The sequence below is a fragment of the Chanos chanos genome, chromosome 3 (assembly GCF_902362185.1).
Source record: "Chanos chanos chromosome 3, fChaCha1.1, whole genome shotgun sequence".
Lineage (NCBI taxonomy): Eukaryota > Metazoa > Chordata > Actinopteri > Gonorynchiformes > Chanidae > Chanos > Chanos chanos.
In genome coordinates, this window is record NC_044497.1 from 7,932,501 (window position 1) to 7,955,137 (window position 22,637).

The window sequence follows — 22,637 nt, forward strand, 5'->3', positions numbered from 1 at the left end:
ATTATTTAAAAGGCGAACTGACCGTACCCTGAAAGGAAAATGGGGAAAAGGTATATACATATACATGGACACATCTACTTGCTGTTTCTTATTGTGGCTGAGAAAAGTAAGACTTGAATTGTAATGGAGGTAAATCAGTGGACTACACAGTCGCCTCTGGACTATGGTGCTCTATGAGCGATTGTTTAGTCCGCTCTCTGAAGGTTGTTGTGTCATGTACAGTGTCTCAGAATGTTTTGTGCATCCCTCTCTCTCTCTCTCTCTCTCTGTGCCTCACAAACTCACGCACACATACATGCACGAACACACACAACCACACACAACTGTGCACGCATGCAGACACAAACACACACACATACACGCACGCACGCACACACACACACACACACACACACACAAACACACACACACACACACACACAAACACAGTGCCCACATGCCCTGGAGACAGGGCTGCTGGCTTTGTGATGTGCCTTGTGATCTTACAGGGGTGAGGTAGAAATCATCACCGGAGAACACTGTAATCTAGTCCCTGTCCCTCTGCCAAGCTTGTGTTTTTGAGACACACATTCCTCCTGCATTACATACATACCGGCCTATCCCCTCCCCGTTGTTTGGAGCAGGATGCTAATAGGTGCTAATTTTGCACTAATTGCAGACCTGTATTTGTCTAGGTTTTTCGCTTGGCACCCGCAGTGGTTTGTTTTTCCAGCTGTTCTGCTGTGTGAATAACCCCAGTTCGTGTTCATCATGAAATTTCATTTTCTCTGCTTTGTGATCTTTCATTTTTCACTTGATTAATCTGATAGTTTATCTATCATATGCAGCACAAATGACTTGTGTTCCTTTTTTTTTTTTTTTAATCCCCCCCCCCCCCCGTCCCTCTGCATCCCAGCTTGTCTTGACTGGTGAGATTGGACTTGATTAGAGTGTGTAGGGAAGGAAAAAAAAAACATTTTAATTCATTCCCTTGCTTAATATCCATAGGACCTCCTCTGTAGCCTTATTTAGCCAACGGTTGTTTTAAATTAATCCCCAAATTGCTTTCTAGTGTGGTAAAGAGGAACTCCTCAGAGATGAATATGAAACACAGCTAGGTTCAGAGGGCATGGCATGTAATTGTTGTTAAATATTAAATAATTTTTAATGCTCATTTATTCATATTTCCATTTAAGAAACAATGGCATTTCTAGACCAAACTGCACAGATGCCTTTCATTATCATTTTTTTTTCTACACATCAGAATAATTTCAATGTAATGTCAATAAAGCATTATGTTCCCAGGAGTGTTTATTTTTTTTTTTTTTCTTTTCAGTTTTGGACTCTGCTTCGGTTGCGTTTCATTTGCATGGAAAGTGCATCGGCTGCATTCGGGGCAAGCTGGCCTTTCCCACAAATCTCTCAGCTTTTCCTCACACTGCCATCCCTCTGTAAGCTCAGGGATCAACAGAGACTCAGTCCAAAATACAAACTCCTCGCAGGCTACTGCATGTGTCTCCCACACATAAGTCGAGTATATTGGAGCTTTTTTTTTTTGTTTTGTTTTGTTGTGGGTTTTTTTTTTTTTCTCGCCTTCTGCTAGTTACTCTCTGGTGTTAGCTCCATCTCTAGCGTTCCCGTTCTGACCAGTGCAGTCTCTGGATCTGCGGTCTACATCTGCATTCCCGAGCATGGGCCGTATCTTGTCTGTGCTACTAGCTTGCAGAAGGGATAAAAAAAAAAAAAATGATTGAAGGATTTTCATCAGTGAGGCGCGCGTATGATTTGTGAAAGCTTGGAGAGCCACTGATTGAAGCAGTGACGGTTGTGAGATGGGCAGCCATCCAGGATTGATAACATCACAATGGTATTTCAATTGGTGTTCTTTATGTGCTAGATCTCTCTCTCTCTCTCTCTCTCTCTCTCTCTCTCTCTCTCTCTCTCTCTCTCGCTCCCCTCTTTTTTTTTTGTGGGTTGCCAAGGATAGAGAAAAAATAAAAATCGTGAGTTGGTCCCTGAGGATGATTGGACTGGGTGTGCTAAATATTAATTTGAGTTTGGCTTGCTTGTCAGGCTGGCCTGAATGCAAAGGAGAATTTTGGATGGACTTGTAATCAGGGCTTGTTAGGTACCTGCGGGGGCATCTCTCTGCGGGGAGATTTGGAATAAGCTGATTTACTAGCTAACACAGGAACTAAAGAGATGCCGCCCCTCTCAGCCAAAGTGCTGATGATTTGAATTTGGTCGGTGGTCTGGTTTTCGTAACCATGTAGGAGTTGTGAAGTGTCCTGGAGAAACTTTTGTGTGGGTGCGAATGGGTTTTGGGTGATTTTGAGTAGGTGAATATGCTGGCCTGGTTCGTTAAACACTCGCAACATAGCTACTAAAATCTGTACTTAGGTTAAAATGGGAAAATTTAAAAAGATTAGGTCAGTCTGCTTTGTTTCTCATTTGACAGATATTATTATTAGTATTATTATTGTTATTATTCCGATTTTATCAAGTTTTATTTTATGTGGATATTAATGAAATATGCGTATAACCTGCTTCAGAGCTTCAAAATTTTAGTCTCTTGGTACTACTTGGTACATCTGTTTTCTGCTTAGTGATATATTTGGCAGTTTTAATATTTGAATGAGCTTAAAAATGTATTTTTTGATATTTAATGTACAAAAATACAAAAAGACAAAGTAGTCGCTCTTCAATTACGATGTATTCATTTTTATTTCTAGGTGGTAAGGAACCGTAAAAGAAAGTGTAGTGTTTTTTTTTATGTGATATATCTCAATATGAGTATACTGCCATGATGGTCATGATTCAGTTTTGTGGGAGTAATCTCTAAATGTCACGTGAAAAAGCATGAGCTGATGTCGAAAATTGTCCTTACTATATGTGTTTTACACTGTTTTTATCTGTTTTCATTTCTTTATTTACCCTAGGTCCCTGACAGGCTGGATGAAATGAGATCCCCATGTAGAGATTGCCATGGAAACCTGTGACTCCCCTTCTCTCTCAAGGCAGGAAAATGGGCAGAAGACATCAAAGCTGTGTGGAACGACACATCTTGATAATGAGGTGCCAGAGAAAGTCCCTGGGATGGAGCCTGACAAGGAAAACAGTCCCGCAGATGACAACCTGAGGACGGAGGAGAGCCGTCGAGAGACCGCATCAGGATTGAGCACGGAGAATGCTGCTCCGGTCCTGGTCGCCTCAGCTAAAGAGATCCCCTTGCAACGAATGTGCCACTTCTTTCTCAAGTTTACAAAAATACATGGAGCACCACTGCCCGAATGCCCGCCTTCCCCTTCTGAAGGACGAGAACGAGAGCGAGGTCAGCGACCTCGAGGACAGTGATGTGGAGAATCTTACAGGAGAAATAGTTTACCAGCCTGATGGTTCAGCTTTCATGCTTGAGGACTCCAAAGAAAGTGGCCAGAGTGCCCAGTCTGTGGCCAAAAGCCTCTTTTCCCCAGCACTGTTTCCGAACTCCCAAACCGCTGCAGGGGACAAGACTGAGCAATCTGCCACTGCCCCTATGTCCTTTTATCCACAGGTGATCAATACCTTTCACATTGCTTCATCCCTCGGGAAACCATTTACGGCCGACCAGGCTTTCCCAAATACCTCAGCCTTAGCAGGAGTTGGTCCTGTGTTGCACAGTTTCCGTGTCTACGATCTTCGACACAAGAGTGATAAAGACTATCTAACCATTGATGGCACAGCCAAAAACTCCTGTGTGTCCAAAGATGTTCCTAACAATGTGGACTTGTCCAAATTCGATGGTTGCATAAGCGATGGGAAGAGAAAACCCATTCTAATGTGTTTCTTGTGCAAGTTGTCTTTTGGTTATAGTAGGTCATTTGTAACCCATGCTGTGCATGACCATCGGATGACCCTCAACGAGGAGGAGCAGAGGCTCCTTAGTAATAAGTATGTCTCTGCCATCATACAGGGCATTGGCAAAGACAAAGAACCTCTTATAAGCTTTCTGGAACCAAAAAAATCCAATTCTGTGTTACCCCATTTTTCTACTGCAAACTTCATGGGCCCAGACCAGGGCTTTCGTGGTCTCTGGAACGCTTTTCATGTTGAGAATGGCGATTCCTTGCAAGCGGGGTTTGCCTTCTTGAAAGGAAGCGCCAGCTCAGCTTCCTCAGCAGACCAGTCGCCCAGGAGTACCCACATGCCAAAGGCTGAGATGAACCTCGGGGGTATAGCGGCTTCAGCTCTGAAGACCCCTGTCAGCTCCGCGCCCCTCCATCGCTCGTCACCAGGGGCAGCGGGAAGGGAGCAGGAGAGCAACTGTGAACGTCAGAAGGATGTTAGCACTTTTCATTCAAACGGAGAGTTCCCTATCAAAAGCGAACACGGAGAAGCGGTCGACGCAGAGGAGGATGAAGACGTGTACTCAAACGAGCTTGACGATGACGGCGTAGGTGAACTAGTGGATAGTACCAGTAGCAAAGATTTCCCTCTCTTAAACCAAAGCATTTCTCCTTTATCGTCCAGTGTGCTAAAATATACTGAAAGGGGTGCCTCCTCTTCCTCTGTGACTGTTTCCGATGATCTCGAGAAGACCAAACAGGCAGCGCCGAGCAGGGACAGCAGCAACGATTCTGCTAACTGCAGCGGAAGCAGCAAAGAGTACGTCGACTCCAACGTGGGTAGAGACGGCACTCCGCCCTCTCACCCCCTCGATCTGATGCGACGAGACGACGAGAGCCCAGGACCTCTGCACCAGCATGGCACCACGCCCAGTACCCCGGGCACTCCCGGCCCAGGTGAAGGCTCTCCGGGTAGCGGCATAGAATGCCCCAAGTGTGACACTGTCCTGGGCTCATCCCGCTCTCTAGGCGGGCACATGACCATGATGCACTCGAGGAACTCTTGCAAGACGCTGAAGTGCCCCAAGTGCAACTGGCACTACAAGTACCAACAGACCCTGGACGCCCACATGAAGGAGAAGCATCCAGAGTCTGGAGGCTCCTGTGCGTATTGTCGTACCGGCCAGCCGCATCCACGACTGGCCAGAGGAGAGAGCTACACCTGTGGATACAAGCCCTTCCGTTGTGAGGTGTGCAACTACTCCACCACCACTAAAGGCAACCTTAGCATCCACATGCAGTCGGACAAACACCTCAACAACGTCCAGACGCTGCAGAACGGGGGAACGGAGCCTGTGTACAACCACGCACCTCCGGTCTCCACCGCCAGCCTGAGTGGATGCGGGACGCCCTCTCCATCCAAGCCTAAGCAGAAGCCCACGTGGCGCTGTGAGGTTTGTGACTATGAGACTAACGTGGCTCGCAACTTGCGCATACACATGACCAGTGAGAAGCACATGCACAACATGATGCTCCTTCAGCAGAACATGAAGCAGATCCAGCACAACTTGCATCTGGGCCTGGCACCAGCTGAGGCTGAGCTGTACCAGTACTACCTGGCCCAGAACATTGGTCTGACTGGCATGAAGATGGAGAATCCTGCCGATCCACAAATGATGATCAACCCTTTCCAGCTGGACCCCACCTCAGCCGCCAGTCTGGCTCCAGGACTCGGTGAGCAGTTTTCTCTTTATCTCTCTCTCTCTCTCTCTCTCTCTCTCCCTCTCTCTCCTTATCGCTCCTGCCACTATTGTCTCCTCTCAACCTCAGTCCCTGATTAAAAAAATGATTATGAGACGCCACATGAGAATTATTCTTAATCTTTCATTCTTAATTTTCTTAAGTCAACTTAATCCCCACTCCACCCAAAAACCTCATCTAAAACGCCAACTGCAGGGAATAGATTCCCTCCAGAGTTCTATGGTTTAACAATGACCCAGTACTGGATTCCTCTGTCCTTTATTCTCTTTCTTGCAATCTGCAGGTCATCACATAGCAGATGTAACGTCTGAGTCTGTTTCTGATAGTAATATCTCTCTCTCTCTGTGTGCCTCATGAGTATTTTTCAGTGATACTTAGCAGGGGTTGACACATGCATATTAGCTTGTCACGAACCATTGTTTTCTTAAATACTTTGTCCTTCATCTAACAAGCAGCTGAATGTAGACATATCGAGCCCCTCTAATTGTAACCCTTACCTCTTTTTAGAATTTTGTAATTACTGAATTCACAGTGTTTTTTTTTTTCAGGCATGTGAAAAAATCTCCTTGTCCACTTATAAATTGGGAGGGAGGGCATCAAAAGAGTAAATTACAGTTACACGAATGTAAGATGATCTGGTTTTGTTCAAGGCTGGAATTGTGGCAGGCTCTTTTGTATTGATCAACTTCCATGCCTTTGAAAAAAAGAAAAAAGAAAAAAAGAAAGCACAAACTCAGGACTGACATGCCCGGTAGGAGTAATTAAAGCTATCTGATGAGGGAGTTTAGAAGTTGAAAGGGATGATTGTAATTGATCCTGATTCAATCCTATTACAGCTTTTTATAGTTAAAGCTTTATAGAAGCCATACTCCATACTGAGGCTTTATTTTATCAAATCCTTTTGTGTGACTGCCCTACACCATGCTCTCAGCTCCATTTTCATTTCATTTTATTAAAAAAAAGAAACCTTCTCTTTTTTTTTTTTTTCTCCTCGCTCCCTCCCTGCATCTTTCAACCCCTACCCTTCTCTCTCTCTCTCTCTCTCTCTCTCTCTCTCTCTCTCTCTCTCTCTCTCTCTCTCTTCCCCCCACCGCAGTAAATAATGAGCTGCCGGCGGAGCTTCGTCTGGCGAGTGGTCAGCTAATGGGTGATGACCTGTCCGTCCTCTCTGCTGGGGAGCTGTCGCCTTGTATCAATGACCCGCTGCTGAAGCTCTTCCAGTGCGCGGTGTGCAACAAATTCACCTCGGACAGCCTGGAGGCCCTTAACGTGCACGTGGCCAGCGAGCGCTCGCTCCCGGAGGAGGAGTGGCGGGCAGTGATGGGGGACGTTTACCAATGCAAGCTGTGTAACTACAACACGCAGCTCAAGGCCAACTTCCAGCTCCACTGCAAAACTGATAAGCACATGCAGAAGTACCAGCTGGTGGCGCACATCAAGGAAGGGGGAAAGGCCAACCAGTGGAGGCTTAAGTGCATCGCCATTGGAAACCCCGTGCACCTAAAGTGCAACGCGTGCGACTACTACAGCAACAGTGTGGAGAAACTGCGACTCCACGCCACTAATCAGAGGCATGAGGCGGCTCTGAAACTCTACAAGGTCAGTGGCTTTTTTTTTTTTTTTTTCTCCTTCTTCTTCTTCTTCTTCTTCCTGCTGATCTTCGCGTTAACGTACCCTACCCTACCATCGAGAATGCATTAGACTGAAGGATTTATGCGCGGAGTCTGTTTTCTCCACAGCGTTTTAGAATATGCAGAGGAGCTATTGACCATTGGATATTCTGGTGCTGTTAGTCAGACAGCTGATTCAGTGTCTGTGGTCAAGGAAAGGTAAATACAGGCTATTTGTTTTTCGAGCGCTTCTCTTTTTATGATGTCAGATGTCATTAGGTGAGCTGTAAATTTGATTTGGCCCCCCTACCGTCCCCCCCTTTCCCACTTTCTCCTGCTCTCTTTTCCTGTAAAGCTAGCCGAGAGAAAGAAATATGCCAGTCAGGCTATTTACACGATCGCTTCGGAAATCAAACTTAATTGAATTCTTCTGTTAAAAATGCTGGTACACAACAGCGAAGCGGGGTCAGGTTATTATGATGATTCTGTAAATCCACACCTCACAGAGAAAAAAACCTGCCGTGTCATCCACTGTGTGACAGAGGCTCAAGTTCTTGTAAACATTCTGGCAAGCAAGTGTTTGACTCTGTGTGTGTGTGTGTGTGTGTGTGTGTGTGTGTGAGAGAGAGCGAGGGAGAGAGAGAGACAGAGACAGAGACAGGAAAGGAGGAAGAATTGAAAAAGCGCATGGGTGAAATAAGGGATTGTAATTTTTTTGGTAACGCTGCAGTTTTGCAAAAAACAACTCATTTTCTGATGATGTATAAATATGCGGAATGTTCCACTGTTGATTTGGTCCATATTTGATGTGTTGTATTTAGTGAAGAGCGAGGATAGCTGATATGCTCGTAGGAGAGTGTGGGGGGGGGGGCGGGATAGAGTGTGCTGTTTTCTCATCCTGAGCTTAAGTGCTTTTGGGTGTTAACTTACTAGGATGGTGTGATTGTCTGAAATAATAATACAGACATCCTGAAATCATAAACCATTATTACATCCTGGACTCATTAGTGGACTTTTCTCCATAAACTATATTAACGTAATGAGGATCTATTGACCACTATTAGACACTTGCTGAGAGTTCTCACAAGCTGAACTCTCAGCAGTATATTTAGAAAAGTTAGTTTAGCAACTGACAAACACTACGCTGCACACAGATATAGAGAAGCTGAGTAATCGCCGTGACAAAATACAGTTTTATTATCCAAAACAAAATAAGGGTACACATTTGCCTTTGTTTTTTAAGAAGAACAAAACAAAAAAAAGGAGTGAAGAAAGTACTGCACAAAGAAGGATTGTAAAGGGATATTCATCTGGTTGTTTTTCCTGTTTTAAGTCTCGCTAAAAAAAAAAAGGGGGGGGGGGGGGAGTCTTTGAGAGGCGTCACGTTATTCCCATATTCAGACAGTGTTTGTAATGTGGCGTTAGTAACTGAACAACAAAGAGCAAATCCAACAGTGAGTGAAGTCAGCATGAGCCAAATGAAGGCCTGAAAGAATCGCATGTGGAATTTTGAGACCTAGCTTTTAAGACCTGGTCCATGGGAATGTTTTGAAAATCCTCAACAGTTTGAAATAGTGTTTTTTTTTTTTTTTGGTTTTTTTTTTCAGGGGCCTTGCTAATTCTCTAAGCAAATAAAAAAAAGATTCCATGGCAACGAAGAGCATTTGAGATCATGTAGGAAGACAAGTAGATTGAAGATTAGGAGGTGAGAAAAAGCCTAGCTTAGCCATGATCTGAATAACCCGCCGTAGTTTTCTGCCTATGGATTAAATGGCTGTGCACGCATTTTTGTAAAGATGAAAGTTTTGTCTGCGTGCTCGCATGAGCGAACAGGGTCACCGCTTGCTCATTCAAGCGTTTTTTATATGGTTGGCATTAAGTTTATCCAGATGTTGTTTCTCGTAGCCACCCATTCTGCTTTCAAACCAAAACCTCTGTTCACATTTACAAATTCAGTTTGAAAATGAAGCTGAATCAGCAAACAGTGATTCAGTTTCAGTATGAACCCAGAGAAATCAAGTTTTTCATTTTATTTCTTTCTTTTTTTTTCTCCTAAAGTCTTTAGTACCTTTTAAACTCGTATATTGTCTTCTTTTGGTTTTGAAACAGAACAGCAGGTGGTTGTTGTGTGGACATTTGGGATTAAAGGGTTCTTACTTCTGTGGGTTTGTTTGATGGTAAATCCCGTACCAGCATGACCATTGTGTTTCGCCTTTTAAGTTCAGAGGTGAATGCTTTTGCCCCCCCCCCCCCCCCCAAAAAAAAAGAAAGAAAAAGAAAGGAAAAACAACAAAAAAGATACTGAAGTAGTCAAATTGCTGCTACGTCATTCATAAAGTTGTGTCATCGAGTTGCTTGGCTCAATGTGAGGGTGTTATGTCCGTTCAAACACCGCACAGAAGAATCGTAAGAAAACGAACAACTTTTACATCGGCGTGTCTACAGACCTTTCCAAATACTGTGGTGGTAACATGGCAGGTTTTTGATGGAGAGAGAGGAGAGTGCTTTTTTCTTTTCTTTTCTTTTCTTTTTTTTTTTTTTTCTGAGACAAGGACATGGTTAAGGGTTGGCCCAAAGTCATCCTCATTCTCTCATCCAGCTCTACCTTTTTCGCAGTGAAAGAGGAAATGTGTTTTACAGATGGTGACTTAATGTGTTTGGCAGGAATCAGAATATTTTACTCATAGACATGTGGTAGTAAAGTTGGAGAAAAAAAAAAAAAAGATTTCTTTATTTGACCAGAAAAACACCTCTTCTTTTATGTTTAAAGGTGAAAAGCACATGGGATCGGGTTGTTTGGCCAAGAACTCGAAAAGAACAAAGTGTTGATGACCTTTCCATATGGGCCCGGAACACAGAATATCTTTATGACAGAGAAATGATTGAAGATACAAACAAAAAGCATATTCAGTATTTTATTATTGCTTTGTACCCTAGAATTTTTCTGAAGGGAATTCACATTGTGGGTTTTCCAGACATTTAAGTAGAGCCCAAATTACATTAGCAGTACAATAGTTTCTTCTTTTTGCAAGTGCACAGCAGGTAAATAGAAAAAGTGACTTACCCAATGTCTATGTAAAAAGTACATGACTTTTCACTGGCTGCATAAATACGTCTTAGCATTGTTCTAACATATGTGGTGTCAAATCATTCCTTTTTTTTTTTTTTAATCATGTGGTAACCCTCCTATTAAAATAGTTGTTATGCCTCATATATATATATATATATATATATATATATATATATATATATATATATATATCTGGCCTCTGTCCTGTTTGGATTTGACTTGCATCGGTGATGTATAGTCATGATATAATTTTTAATAATAAACATTTGTATAAATCCAGATGTAATGTGGTGTAAATCTGTCAGGGCCATTCAGAGACTGCGTAACGCACGGTTAGGAAACGGGAGGAAATATACGATGCTCTGAAGACAGGATTTGAACTGGGCATTTGGTTCATTTAAAGCCAAGAATGTTCATGGTCAGTGTGTTAGAAGCCCCGAACAGGGAAATACAAATATCATACACAGCACCTGTTCATCAGCTGGTCCCTCTCCTCCCCTCTGTCTCTATCTATCCCTCTGTCTTCTTTTTCCCCTTCTCCCTCTCTTTTTCCTTTTCTCTCTCTCCCTCTCTCTCTCTCTCTCTCTCTCTTTCTTTCTTTCTTTCTTTCTTTTTCCCTCTCTCTCTGTCTTTCTTTTTCCCCTCTCTCTCTCTCTCTCTCTCTCTCTCTCTCTCTCTCTCTCTCTCTCTCTCTCTCTCTCTGGGATGTCCAGCATGTATTTCCAGCCCTAAGTCAGGAGCTATGAACTGCTTAATTACAGCAGCCAGACCCCTCTCCCAGGGCATCCGTCACCATTCAACCAGAATGCTCTGTCTGGAGCCCACCGCACCATTTCCATATTTGTATTTTTTTCGCCCTTCCTCCTCCTCCTCCTCCTCCTCCTCCTCTCTCCCCTTTTTTGAAGCCACAGGGGCCCCGGCACATATAATGCTCATCTTTCTGGTGGAGGCAGGCAGAGAGATGGAGTGTGGAGATGGTGCAGGGGTGAGTCGCCCTGCTGCAGCCCCGCGTCCCTGGGGAGTCGCAGATAGGCCATCTCATTATCCACGATACGGATGGTAACACCATTGGTCGGGGCAGGGAAATGAGAGGGGAAATTAAAAGAGGAGTGGAGTGGGGAGGAGAAGGGGGTAGGCGGGGGGGGGGGGGATCGGAATAGGGGGAAATATGGAGGAGAAGAGACTGGAATTTCAGATTCATCAAAAGATTTTTTTTTCTTTCTTTGCTTTACCCTTTTTACAATACAACCTCCCCCACCCACCTCGCAAAAGGACATTTCTATATTTCTTCGAGCCCCCCACACTCTCTCTCTCTCTTTCTCCCCCCCTCTTTCCTAAATCAAGATGGTGGCGTTGGTGATAGGCATACTATTAAGTCTGCTGTTATAGCACATTCATTACAGAAGGTCATCCCCACACCCTCTCATTTGAAAATCAAATGTTCCATATATATGCAGCCCTAATTATTGGACTGTCATTTCACCCCGTCTGATTGTGAAATGGACAGGAGATTGAGTTGAATGTATTTGCATAAAAAGTCATTGTGCTTCACAAGAATGAGGTGGGCCCATTTCAGATGCTGCCATCCCCATAGCATCATTCCCTTAGCATGTTCTTCCTCATTCACTCCTATACACACACATACACGTGTGTGTGTGTGTGTGTGTGTGTGTGTACCCCCCCCGCCCCCAAAATGTATTTTTTCTTTAATGGACAGTTTTTAGTAACTATTTCTCTTTTTGTGTGTTAGTGAATAAAATATCGATGTTTTTGTTCGTCAAGATTTTCAGAAGATTTTGAGTTACACTCCTAGATCAGCTTGAAAAACACAAAGCTCTTTGCTATGCAATTTTCAGCTTAACAAAAAAGGTACACTGTGCTTATCGGCTGAAAGCTGACTGAATTCCTGCCCCATGCAGTATTTCAGTGAAGAACTGGGAACATGGTGAAGGAACCTCAAGTACACCTAGCTCACAGATAGAGAGACAGCCCCTTACTGTATGGTCCACAAACAAATCTGCTCTCAACATGAGTACGTAAGGCATGCTCTCCGTGAATGAATGTCTGTCACTGCTCCCTCACTCATCCCTGCTTCTGCTGAATAGAGGGGGCAGATTATTCAAATGGTCTCGGCTTTCACCTGCACACGGATTACAATGGAAATCTTTCAGAGGTCCTCGCTCGGGGAGGAGGATAATTAAAGAATAAAGACAGACAAGCGTAGGGGCAAACATAAAGCCAGGACTTCAACCTGCCTCTCTCTCTCTCTCTCTCTCTCTCTCTCTCTCTCTCTCTCTTTCTTTCTTTCTCTCTTTCTCTCTCTCTCTCTCTCTCTCTCTCTCTCTCTTTCTCTCTCTCTCTCTCTCTCTCTTTCTCTCTGCCATTAATCCTCATAGATATTAATAGGAATTTCTTCTGGTCTCTTTTGCGTTGCATTCTCCTTTTGCGTTTTTTTTTTTTTTGTTTTTTGTTTTTGTTTAAGCAGATGGCCATCTCGGCACTTGGGGGCAAAAGCTTCAGGTCCAACTGATTGACACTGGCGGACTATTGGTTAATTGAAGCACACACCATTCTAAACACCGCCCCCCCCCCTCCGCCCTTCCCTCCCACTCCACCTTTTTTCCATTCGACGCCCCCCCCCCCTCCCTTCAGCCCCCCACATCCCCATCCCCTCCGAACTCTCCCTCCCACCCAGTGTTTCCGGTGGGCAGGGGAGGAGACCCCCATTTGAAGATGCTGAGATATTAATAACCAGATGTGATCTTCCCGCTGGCCCTGGGGTCACCCGGGCCGACCAGGTCAGCCCATTTGTCTGTGTGCAGAGACTGTGAAACCCATTGAGGCTGGCAGGTATGGGAAGGATAGCGGGAGGGGGGGGGGGGGGGGGGCTACAGACCACCAAAAGGGAGCGTCGCTCTGCCGGGGGAACAAAGAGTGGCAGGAGTTTGTCATTTTTTCCCTCCCCCCCCCCCCTTTTTTTTTCCTTTTTTTTTCCTTTTTTTTTTTTTTTCAACCTCCCCCCACCCGTCCATTTCTCATGGGATTTGGGCCCGGCTTAACAAAGGATGACTCACAATCTGCTGATAAGGCCAACCCTATGTGGAGTTGAGTTGCAATAATATGATACTCTTGGTAAAATACCAGACTAGAAGTAATTAGCTTTGTTTTAACTCTCCAGACACAGTCTCTAGGCAAACTTAAGCCTGTGCCTAAGAAGAAATTATTGCTCATGAAATTTATGCCTTTACAAAACATACTACTCCCAGGAGTTTGAACTAAACTGTGAAATATTATATGCGTTCATTTTTATTGGATATTTGTATGCATAGAACGCATATATAAATAGATTCTTTTTGTTGTTGTTTTTGTTGTTGTTCATTTTAAATTATGAGACCGTTTAAGTATCGATAAGAATGCAAGTATCCAAACGTGTCGGTGATAAAAATCAATATTGATTGATTTTATTTAATAGAGCCATGGGCTAAAACAGATGCACTATAAGAGTCTATGTACTCATCATGAGGGAAGTTGCGCAGACATTAACAGAGAAGAGCCGAGCGCTAAAGCATTCCTCAGGTGATTGATTTTAAACATTAGGTGCTCAGTGAATAGATAAGTAGTTTGTGATATTCGATTACAGAGCAAAGAACTCATTTAACCTCCTGTTCTTACTCGGCCAGGATTTCCAACACAATACGATTTATCTCCCTTTAGATTCACTAGGATTAGACTGCTACGAGTAATCCTTAATACTTTGAAATAGACCTGATAGAAGTCCCACTCACTTGTTTGGGATTATGCTCATGAATTTCAGCACATTTAGTTAAATTAACCCGTCGAATTATCATTTTTATAATTGTTTGAAATGCTTAAAAGCATTCGGTTGGAGCCAGATGGCCTCTTTTTTTTTTTTTTTTTTAATACCAACACTAATACAGTGCATTAACATTAAAATTATTCCTCTTTTCTTTTCAGAAAGCATATATTTTTCCTCCCTCCCTCCCTGCAGCCATTTTATATCCGAAGCCTGTTTAGATTCTGGCCAGTGAAATGGTTTACCTAGAGGTATGGACTTTATTTTGAATGGAGTGCTGACTTGTTTCTGCGATTCTCTGTGCAGAACAAAGGAAAACATTTCAGTAATCTTCAAAGTGGCCATTGGTATGTTGAGTGGACCCTGGTATGCAGAGTATGGCTAAACCTTTTCAGTGCAAAACAATGCCCTCCCTTTTACAGACCATGACTGCAAAAACCAGGCCCTGGAAGTTCGGTAACGTTGGTCATATCAGCTTACAGCACACAAGTCTAAAAATAGAAGATCTTGAGCAAAAAAAAAAAAAAAATGCGGTGATTGGACATGATTTGGTGTGTGTGACATGAGGTGTATGAATGAATTGTGTGTGTGTGTGTGTGTGTGTGTGTGTGTGTGTGTGTGTGTGCGTGCGCATGCGTACGTACGTACGTCTGTGTGTTTTCTTTGTTCTCATTTACATGCGGCCCTTCAATAAAGCGGAGGTTAAAAGAGGTTAGGCCCAAAGGGTACTTTCCTTTACATTTTCTGAAGGAATCGGCGAAACGACACCTAAGACCCTCACTCACACTGGCCAAGTGAGAGGAGCAAAAGAACAGAACGAGCTCTTTAAAAACGTGTGTCTTTTTCTCCTGATCTCTCCGTTTCCACACTCATCCCTCTCTCCCTCCCTCTTTCCCTCCTCTCCTAATAGGATGCAAATCAGCAGCCCACCTCCATGTTTTTTCTTTTTTTTTTTTTTGTCAGGAGTGGAAAAGGCAGCTGGGACATGAAAGGGTTGTGTTTAAAAGCTATGAATAGGGAAAGCATGCTGGTCCGGGTTCTGGCTTGTTTAGCGTTTATCAGATGTTGAAGCTGCAGGATTAGTTCATGTGAGAGTGGTGGATATGGAACAGCAGGCAATGTTTCACCATTAGAGAGGCACCATATCCACACACTGTAAGAACCACAGGTCACACACACACACACACACACAAACACACACACACACACACACATTGTAGCTTTTTTATTCCCAAAGGGTGTAATCTCAGAAATCTTCTCCAGGGCTGCTTGTTTTAGTGGCATTTACTGCAGATAGGGAAGAAGGTATCTTTAGTATGTGCGACTTATTGAAAGTTATAAGCCTTTCTGAATGCAGAACACGGTCTCAATTACACAATTTCCAGCTACTTCTAATATGGTAAAGAGAGGTTTGGATTTACAGTTAAACTCTCATTAGTTGTCACTCGGGTATTCATTTTAGCTCACAGTTGTTTTGAAATATCCGTGTTTAGGTTACTTGGAAAGAAATCTCATAGCAGAGGTTAAAACAAACAAAAAAAAAAAAAACAGAGAGGGGGGGTGGGGGGAAGTTATAGGAGAAACACTCTGAATTCCCAATCTGTTAGAAAACAGCTAAATGAGTCAGAATGACCTACACTCCACTCCCTGAAGTTGTGAAACTGTAAGGGATAAATTAAAACTGTGGACAGTGGAGATTGTGCTATAGGTGAGTGCGGAGACTCTCAAGTCTCTGGTCTTTTTCACTTCCTGGAGAGGACAAGGAAAGCTTTTAAGGGTAATGGTAAGGTCAGGGAATTTAATGGGAAATAAGTGGTTCAGGCGACAGATTTTAAATCACCGTAATGTAAATATAACTCCATTTTCATGGGGAGTTTGCTATTCTTTTAAGACAATTTAAAGAGCAGACGAGCACTCGTGTCCTTCTTTGCTATGTTAAGGATTAGCAGAGTGAAGATTAAGAACTGCTTCTTAATCTCCTGTATCAACTGGAAGAACAAGGGGTGATATGCAAATGTAGTTCCCTCATATTCTGCTTACATTGCTAAGCCAGGTTATTTTTTTATTTTTTTTTTTTTTGCCTTGGAAGTCGAGAGTCCCATCTTTTTGCAAATCAGCTGTTAGAAGATGTCGTTACAATGTGTTGTAATGTAGAATGTTAGGTGTATACAAATACATTCAGTTTTTATGAGTGAAATGTCTTTCTTTTTACCTTACGTGTTTAGAAAAAAAGCATTGCATTGGTATCAGTGTGTTATGCTGTGTTGATTTTAGACTGACAGCTTGGACTTTTCCGCATATTTGCAGTATTTTTCTTACAACAGGAAAACATATGTTCCCTGTAAGGTCTGGTACAGTTTCTGGAATGTTCAGGACGTCATGACAGACCTTGTTTTGACCTTTGTGACAGACAGACTTCCCTCAGTGAGAGAAAAATTGAGAAACACAAAACGCTTGTGTTTGCGTAATGCTGTTGCAGTGGGACATGACCAAGATTGGCTTAGCCAGCAGTAGAAAAGAAAATTACCATGAAGTGTTCCTATAGTGAACAGAAGTCTCCAGCTTTTCAAATTTCTTCATTAATTTCCTCCTACACACACAGACACACACACACACACACTCACACACACACACTCACACACACACACACACACACACACACACACACACACACACACACACACACAGTCACACACCACAGAAACCTCTGTTCCATGCTTATTATTGCAGACATAATGAAACATGCCAGATCAACAACATTAGGTCTCTGTGAAAATATTTCTCTCCGGGTCCTCCGTCCGTGCCATTTTACTGCTTAGTTAGGTATGTGTGAAGTCACAGAATGCTTCTCTCCCAGCCCCTTCTGAGCTGTGTTTACTTTAGAAATGACTGAATGGGATCGGCGCTAACAGCAATCAATGAAATATTGCACCGCAGATCAATCGCAGTTAGATCGTTAAAAGACATTTCTCACACTCAGGCTGCTTGGCGGACAGGGTAGTGAGACTTGCACGCCACTGAGCTGGCTTCACAACCCACTGACATGAATGATTTGAAATGCACATTAGTGAAAGAAAAAAAAAAAAAAAAAGCGTTTATTTCCTGAGACTGAAAAAAAAACACATTCACAGAAAGCAGTTCTGTCCAGATTCTCCACAAACCGTCTGTCACTTCGTACTTTTATATGGTTTCAATGAATGGTGTCTTTCTCTCTGTATGGAGAACTGTTTGTATTGTTTTAGACACAGTTAGTATTTGCACTCGCTGGTTGATTCGGATAGCACATGCTAATTAAGGTTTTTATCTAAATGGCCAGGCTAAATCTGTACCTTTCTAGAAAAGTCCGAAGACTTCCTAAATGGCCCTTCTCGCAGTTATGTCCTCGTTCCCACAACTCCCGTTCTCACTGGGTCAAATCGGCCTAAGGAAAAAAAAAAAAAAAAGAGGACGCAGAGATCCGGGACGGGATTGGTCGGCTTCTCGGAGGTCTGCTGAAAAGTGATTATTTTAAATGACAGGCTTTGAGCCCGGCCCGTCGAATGGTACGGTAGTCCTGGTTCTGGGATGTTCATTTTGGAGGGACCCGGGTGTGGCCGAAGGCTGCTTACCGCCGTTCCTCAAAATAAAGAGTCTCCTTAGAGGGAAGAGAACTGCTGAAAGACGCATTGTGCTAATTCACTTATTTTGTTTGGCGTCCGTTCGTAAAGATGATTATTATTATTATTACATGACCTAAGCAGCTAACCAATAAGGTTCTGCGTTGGCTGAATCCCTAAGCCATAATTACATGCGACGTCCCAGACAGAGTTAGAAAAAATAAATAGAATAGGCAATTTCAAGCTCTTTGATACATTCCTTTGGATTTGTACAGGCAGTGGAGGGAAAAAGATGGTTTGGCCTGTTTTTGTGCCTCCAGTTGAGAAGACAGTGGCCTTGTGAAAAAGGGTTCCAGAAGGAATGCAAAGGGCATACCTTTTCTCGTAAGAATTTTGGTCCGGTTGCCAAGTGCTACAGTATCCATGATATAGCATTACATTTCTTTCCCCCTAGCTCAATAGTGCTTACTAGTAACATGTGTTTGTAGAATGTCAGCATTGATGGAACTGTATACTTGGCTGGCTTCCAAGCAAGGCTGGTATGTGTTTAAAATGCTTTGAGGAACAAAACAAGCTTTTTTTCCCCCCCTTTTCTTTAAAAAAAAAAAAAGAAAGAAAAAAAAAAATTAAGAATACCAGGGGCCTCAGAGTTATACTGGAAACCGCTGCCGATCCAGAGGCATACAAACAAGAAAGATACTACGAACACACCCCCCCCCTCCCAAAAAAAAAAAAAAAAAATTGAAGGGGGAAAAATGCTGATGTTCACAGATACAGACGCAGCTTTCATTTCACTACAACATGTTATTAAGAAATACTTGTGGTGATACGTGGTTCCTGGCTAATTATGCCATGGCTTATTTTAGGTATGTGTTCATTAGTTGGCTCTTTTTATGGTTAATGACAGGAAAAAGTCATGTTTGCATAGAATGCCCTAATTTGTCTTTGGTTAAGTTAAGAATTTTTTTTTTTTTTTCCTCCGCTCGCCCCCTCCTGTCTTTCATTCTCACTGAAGGAGTCTTCTTGTCCTAGTGGAGCAAAGAGAATAAACGTCAACGCTAAAAACAGCCCCCATACTTTTGTTTCCTGAACACAGCTAATGAGACTTGTTTGTCACTCTAGATGCTACAAATACACCCAAACTCCTATTGCCATCTTCAGACGACAGAAAAGGGCGGGGGGTGGGGGGGGGGGTTAGAGGTGTTTTGTAATCATTGAAGTTAGCATAAATAAATAACTCCCCCCGTCAGGTTCAGGCAAACACATTCCCTGGGAATTGGAGGCTCAGTTTGACAGGTGAAGGCAAATCCCCGGTGCCTTGATTTGCATTGTTTTGGCGGCATCTTTGGATGCAGACTTAGCCTGGGAGCTGTCAGTCTTATGCCTGATTAGGCCCAAAGAGTCCTAGGGGTGTGGGCGGAGAAGTGTGCCCCCTTTAGACCGCCCGCCCTGAGACACCCACGTCGCTGGCATTGGCAGTGTGAAACACACTGGCATGCTGGGAAGCTCTCTGGGATGCCACGTTAACTAAAATGATTGGTCCCCTGGGGTTTCAATTCTTGGTTGTTTGCCAAACACTAATCCTGAACAATTATCCATCAAAGACACAAGGGTTCTGCCATATTGTCACCAATGAGCCTTTTTGCCACCTGTAGCTATGTGGCTTAGACCAATTTCTGAATTTTAATCACCCTTTTTTTTTCCCTTTCCTTTATTTCAGACAGCTGATAAAGTCTCTCTAAGATTTTGTTCTTTCTCAACTGTCCTAAGGATGAAATATGGAATGAAGAGAAAAAACTATGGAAATGGTTCATTTTACTTAATTCAGCCGGTGGTAACGTGACATTATAAAAGAATTCTGGACTTTGGGAAGGTACCTTGTATTACATGATGCCGCAAATATTTAGACTTTTGTAGGCTCCATGTAGTTACCCTGCGAGTCTGGCACAACTAAAAATGGTAAGCTTAAACCTCATAAATCAGAAACCCCTTGGCTTGAGGTTCAGAACAGTCGGTCCTTGTGCCAAGGAGGTCTATAAAAGGAAAAAAGAAAAATACAGTATTTCAATATAGGTCTTAAACAAACAACTAGGAATTTGCTGATTGAGAATAAATTAATATTTCCAAAATTATAGACAGTTTGTTTCTGTCTAATATTTAAACCATTCTATGAAGCCAGCAGAATCGTATTTTATTAGTACCATGAAAATAAGTGCTTAATAATGATCGTGATTGAGAATAATTTATGATCTGCGGTCTCCTCCCCACACATGCCGCACAAATCTCCGCATGGACGTTCGGTCACGGAGACTGCTGAAAGAGAATGTAACTCCAAATGAATTTGAAATAATGTAAAGATGAAAATATGAACGTGAACGACTCAAACAAAAGCCAGCCAACCAACAGCACTCGAACAAATGTTTGTTTATCGGCAATAGTCATTACCCCTAATATGGTTTGGTCATCATGCAGAGAGAACAAATTATATTGTTGTTTTCGTAGAAACGATCTTAATAGACCTGGTCTGGAATGTTCCATGTACTATTTCACTAACTGTATAAGTATTGAAAATCAATTAATGATTCAAAAGGTTGCACAGACATCTGTTTTTGAAAGCAAGGGAGGAATTAAAGGGGGAAGAAGAGGAACAGGAATGAGATTGCACTTGGCAATAATTGAGTTGCAAGAATAAATGAGGTTTTAGCAGAGCAGTTTCAAAGATAGAACAGGAATCTCGAATAAATCTTCAGTTTGAAAGCAAATAACGCAACAAAATAACCTGCCCGCAATACCGCTGAAGTTTAATTCGGTCAGACAAGTTGGATAAAAACAAAAAAAAACAAAGGTGTCGAGCCTTGTTGTGAAGTCAGGCAGTTTTGTGATGTTTTAAGCCATAAGAAGGCTGTTTGTGAGTGGTTTATGTTCCCATTCTGCTGGCCTGAAATCTGTTTAGGGTCTGGAAAGACACAGGGAGGCAGGCCATACAAGTAACCTTGCATGTCTAGGGAGGCCTCCCTTTTAGAAAGAAACAAAGATAGCTGTAATTAATGACCCTGAATGTGTGCCAGAAAAGCTTTCCTCTGACAACTCCAACTTAATTAAAACTTAAGACGTTTCAATGGCCACGGAGAAGTCCCCCCTTGTGGAGTAAAGTCCCGCAGACTCGTGAGAAAATTCTGCGAGTTAAAAAAAAAAAAAAAGAAAAGATGTGTGTTTCTACTGGTACCATGACTCTAATCCCTGACAGTCAAAGAATCTATTTAGTCAAAAAGCTTTTTCTTTTAGGTCGACTCACACCTGCAGGTTCCCTGGCACTTCCTCCTGCTTTACAGAGAGAGAAGGCCCATTTTGTGTTTTAGCGGAAGATCAGATAATAGAGGCCTGGCTTGTGCTTTTGTTTTTGTGCATTGTTCATTAGCCTGGGAGTACTGTAGGCACACTTGATATGCTTGGCTTGCCTGGGGAATGGGGGTGGGGGAGGGAATGCTGGTAGAGTGAAGGGAAGAGAAGGGAAAGGAAAGGGGGGTGGGGTGGGGTGGGGTTGTGTGTGGGGGGTAGGGAGGGTTGGGGGGGGGTGCAGTGTTGCCTCGCTTCTGTGTGAAAGCCTCACATGGTGCAACGCTGCACAATTTTAATGCAAAACTATAGTCCAAATTAAAGCGCTTCCATTGACAAGGCTTAGACTCAATGCTAGAACCCTGCTGTTCTCAACACATGAGAGGCTCCGAGGAACAATGCTCCAAGTCGGACAGTTCGGATTTCCCCCCCAAAAGCGCTGTTTTAAATACTCATTCTATTTTCTACTGTTTTTTTTTTTCCTTCTTCTTCTTCTTCTTCTTTCTCCTCTTCCCTCTTCCCTCCTCCTCCTCCTCCTCCTCCTCCTCCTCCTCCTCCTCTGGTCCGAGGCTCTTGTTTGAATTAACAGGCTTAGGAAGTTACCTGTGTGTCTCTTTATCCTCAAAAAAGACCAGTCCAGTTTAGTCCAGAATATAGTGGGAAGTACTTCACCTTTTTCGTGCCAGCTGACCCATTGGAAACATTAATGGAGAGAAAAATGAGGCAGTGAGCTACAGTCTAATAGCTATAAACAGAAGTGAAATTAGCATGAGAAAGTAGTGTAGGATTTCCTCTTAGCTTTGAGGACACCCTGATGCATATTTGTAATGTTGCTAGACAACCTGTGATTGTGCGTTTACTTAAAGGGAAAGTACCCTCTTTTTTTTTTTTTTTTTTTCCGTCGTTGGTCCAATTAACGCTATTTACTTCGCTGTAATGAAATCATTAGCGCAATGTTTCTGTTATGTTATTTTGTCAAATCAATATTTACCCATGTTTTGTGGTGTGCATGTATGAAATCTGTTTGGGGGGGGGGGGCGTTGTGGGCTGAATGAGTGGAAATAGCTTTGCATTGTGACTTAAACACCAATAGGAAAAGATGCTGTGTTGTGCTACATCTTGTGCAAACGAATAAGAACAGGAGCAACTAGATTATAATTTTCTTGCGCTGATTGGAAATAGGGTTTGGATTTTTTTTTTTTAAAGCCTTTCGGCGTTTAAAAACATTTATGTGGGAATTCAATGTCGAAACATCCGCCGCCATTAATAGCTCAGTGGGTCCATGTGTAGTTTTGAGTGAATTTTAGGTCATTACAGAAAATGAGTGTTTTGATGAAAAATATACGCAAAAAATAAAAAAAACCAAAAGTGATTGTTTGAAAAACATCTGAGGTACGGACAATCAGTCAGGTAATTGTTATAATGAGCTCATATGTCAAAAAAAAAAAAAAGAAAAAAAGCTGAACTTCTCCCTTGAACATCGTCAGTGAGAGCTAGTGAAGCAAAGCTTAGAGAATTTTCACTGCACACACACACACACACACACATGCACGCGCGCACGCACACACACACACACACACACACAAATATATACACAGACACAAACAGTGTAGGTCTAGCCCCCTGTCTGTGGGGCCTATGGGAGCA

The 22,637-nt window shown here is 42.8% G+C and overlaps 1 protein-coding gene across 1 annotated transcript in view; it reads left to right on the forward strand.

The window, feature by feature from the left end:
* Positions 1–22,637, forward strand: part of zfhx4 (zinc finger homeobox 4) — a 78,035-nt gene that overhangs the window by 16,046 nt on the left and 39,352 nt on the right. Inside the window, 3 exon segments of the mRNA XM_030767197.1 lie at positions 2,919–3,204; positions 3,206–5,537; positions 6,661–7,163. Of these exon segments, the coding sequence (XP_030623057.1) occupies positions 2,965–3,204; positions 3,206–5,537; positions 6,661–7,163 (3,075 nt within the window). The 5' untranslated portion in view covers positions 2,919–2,964.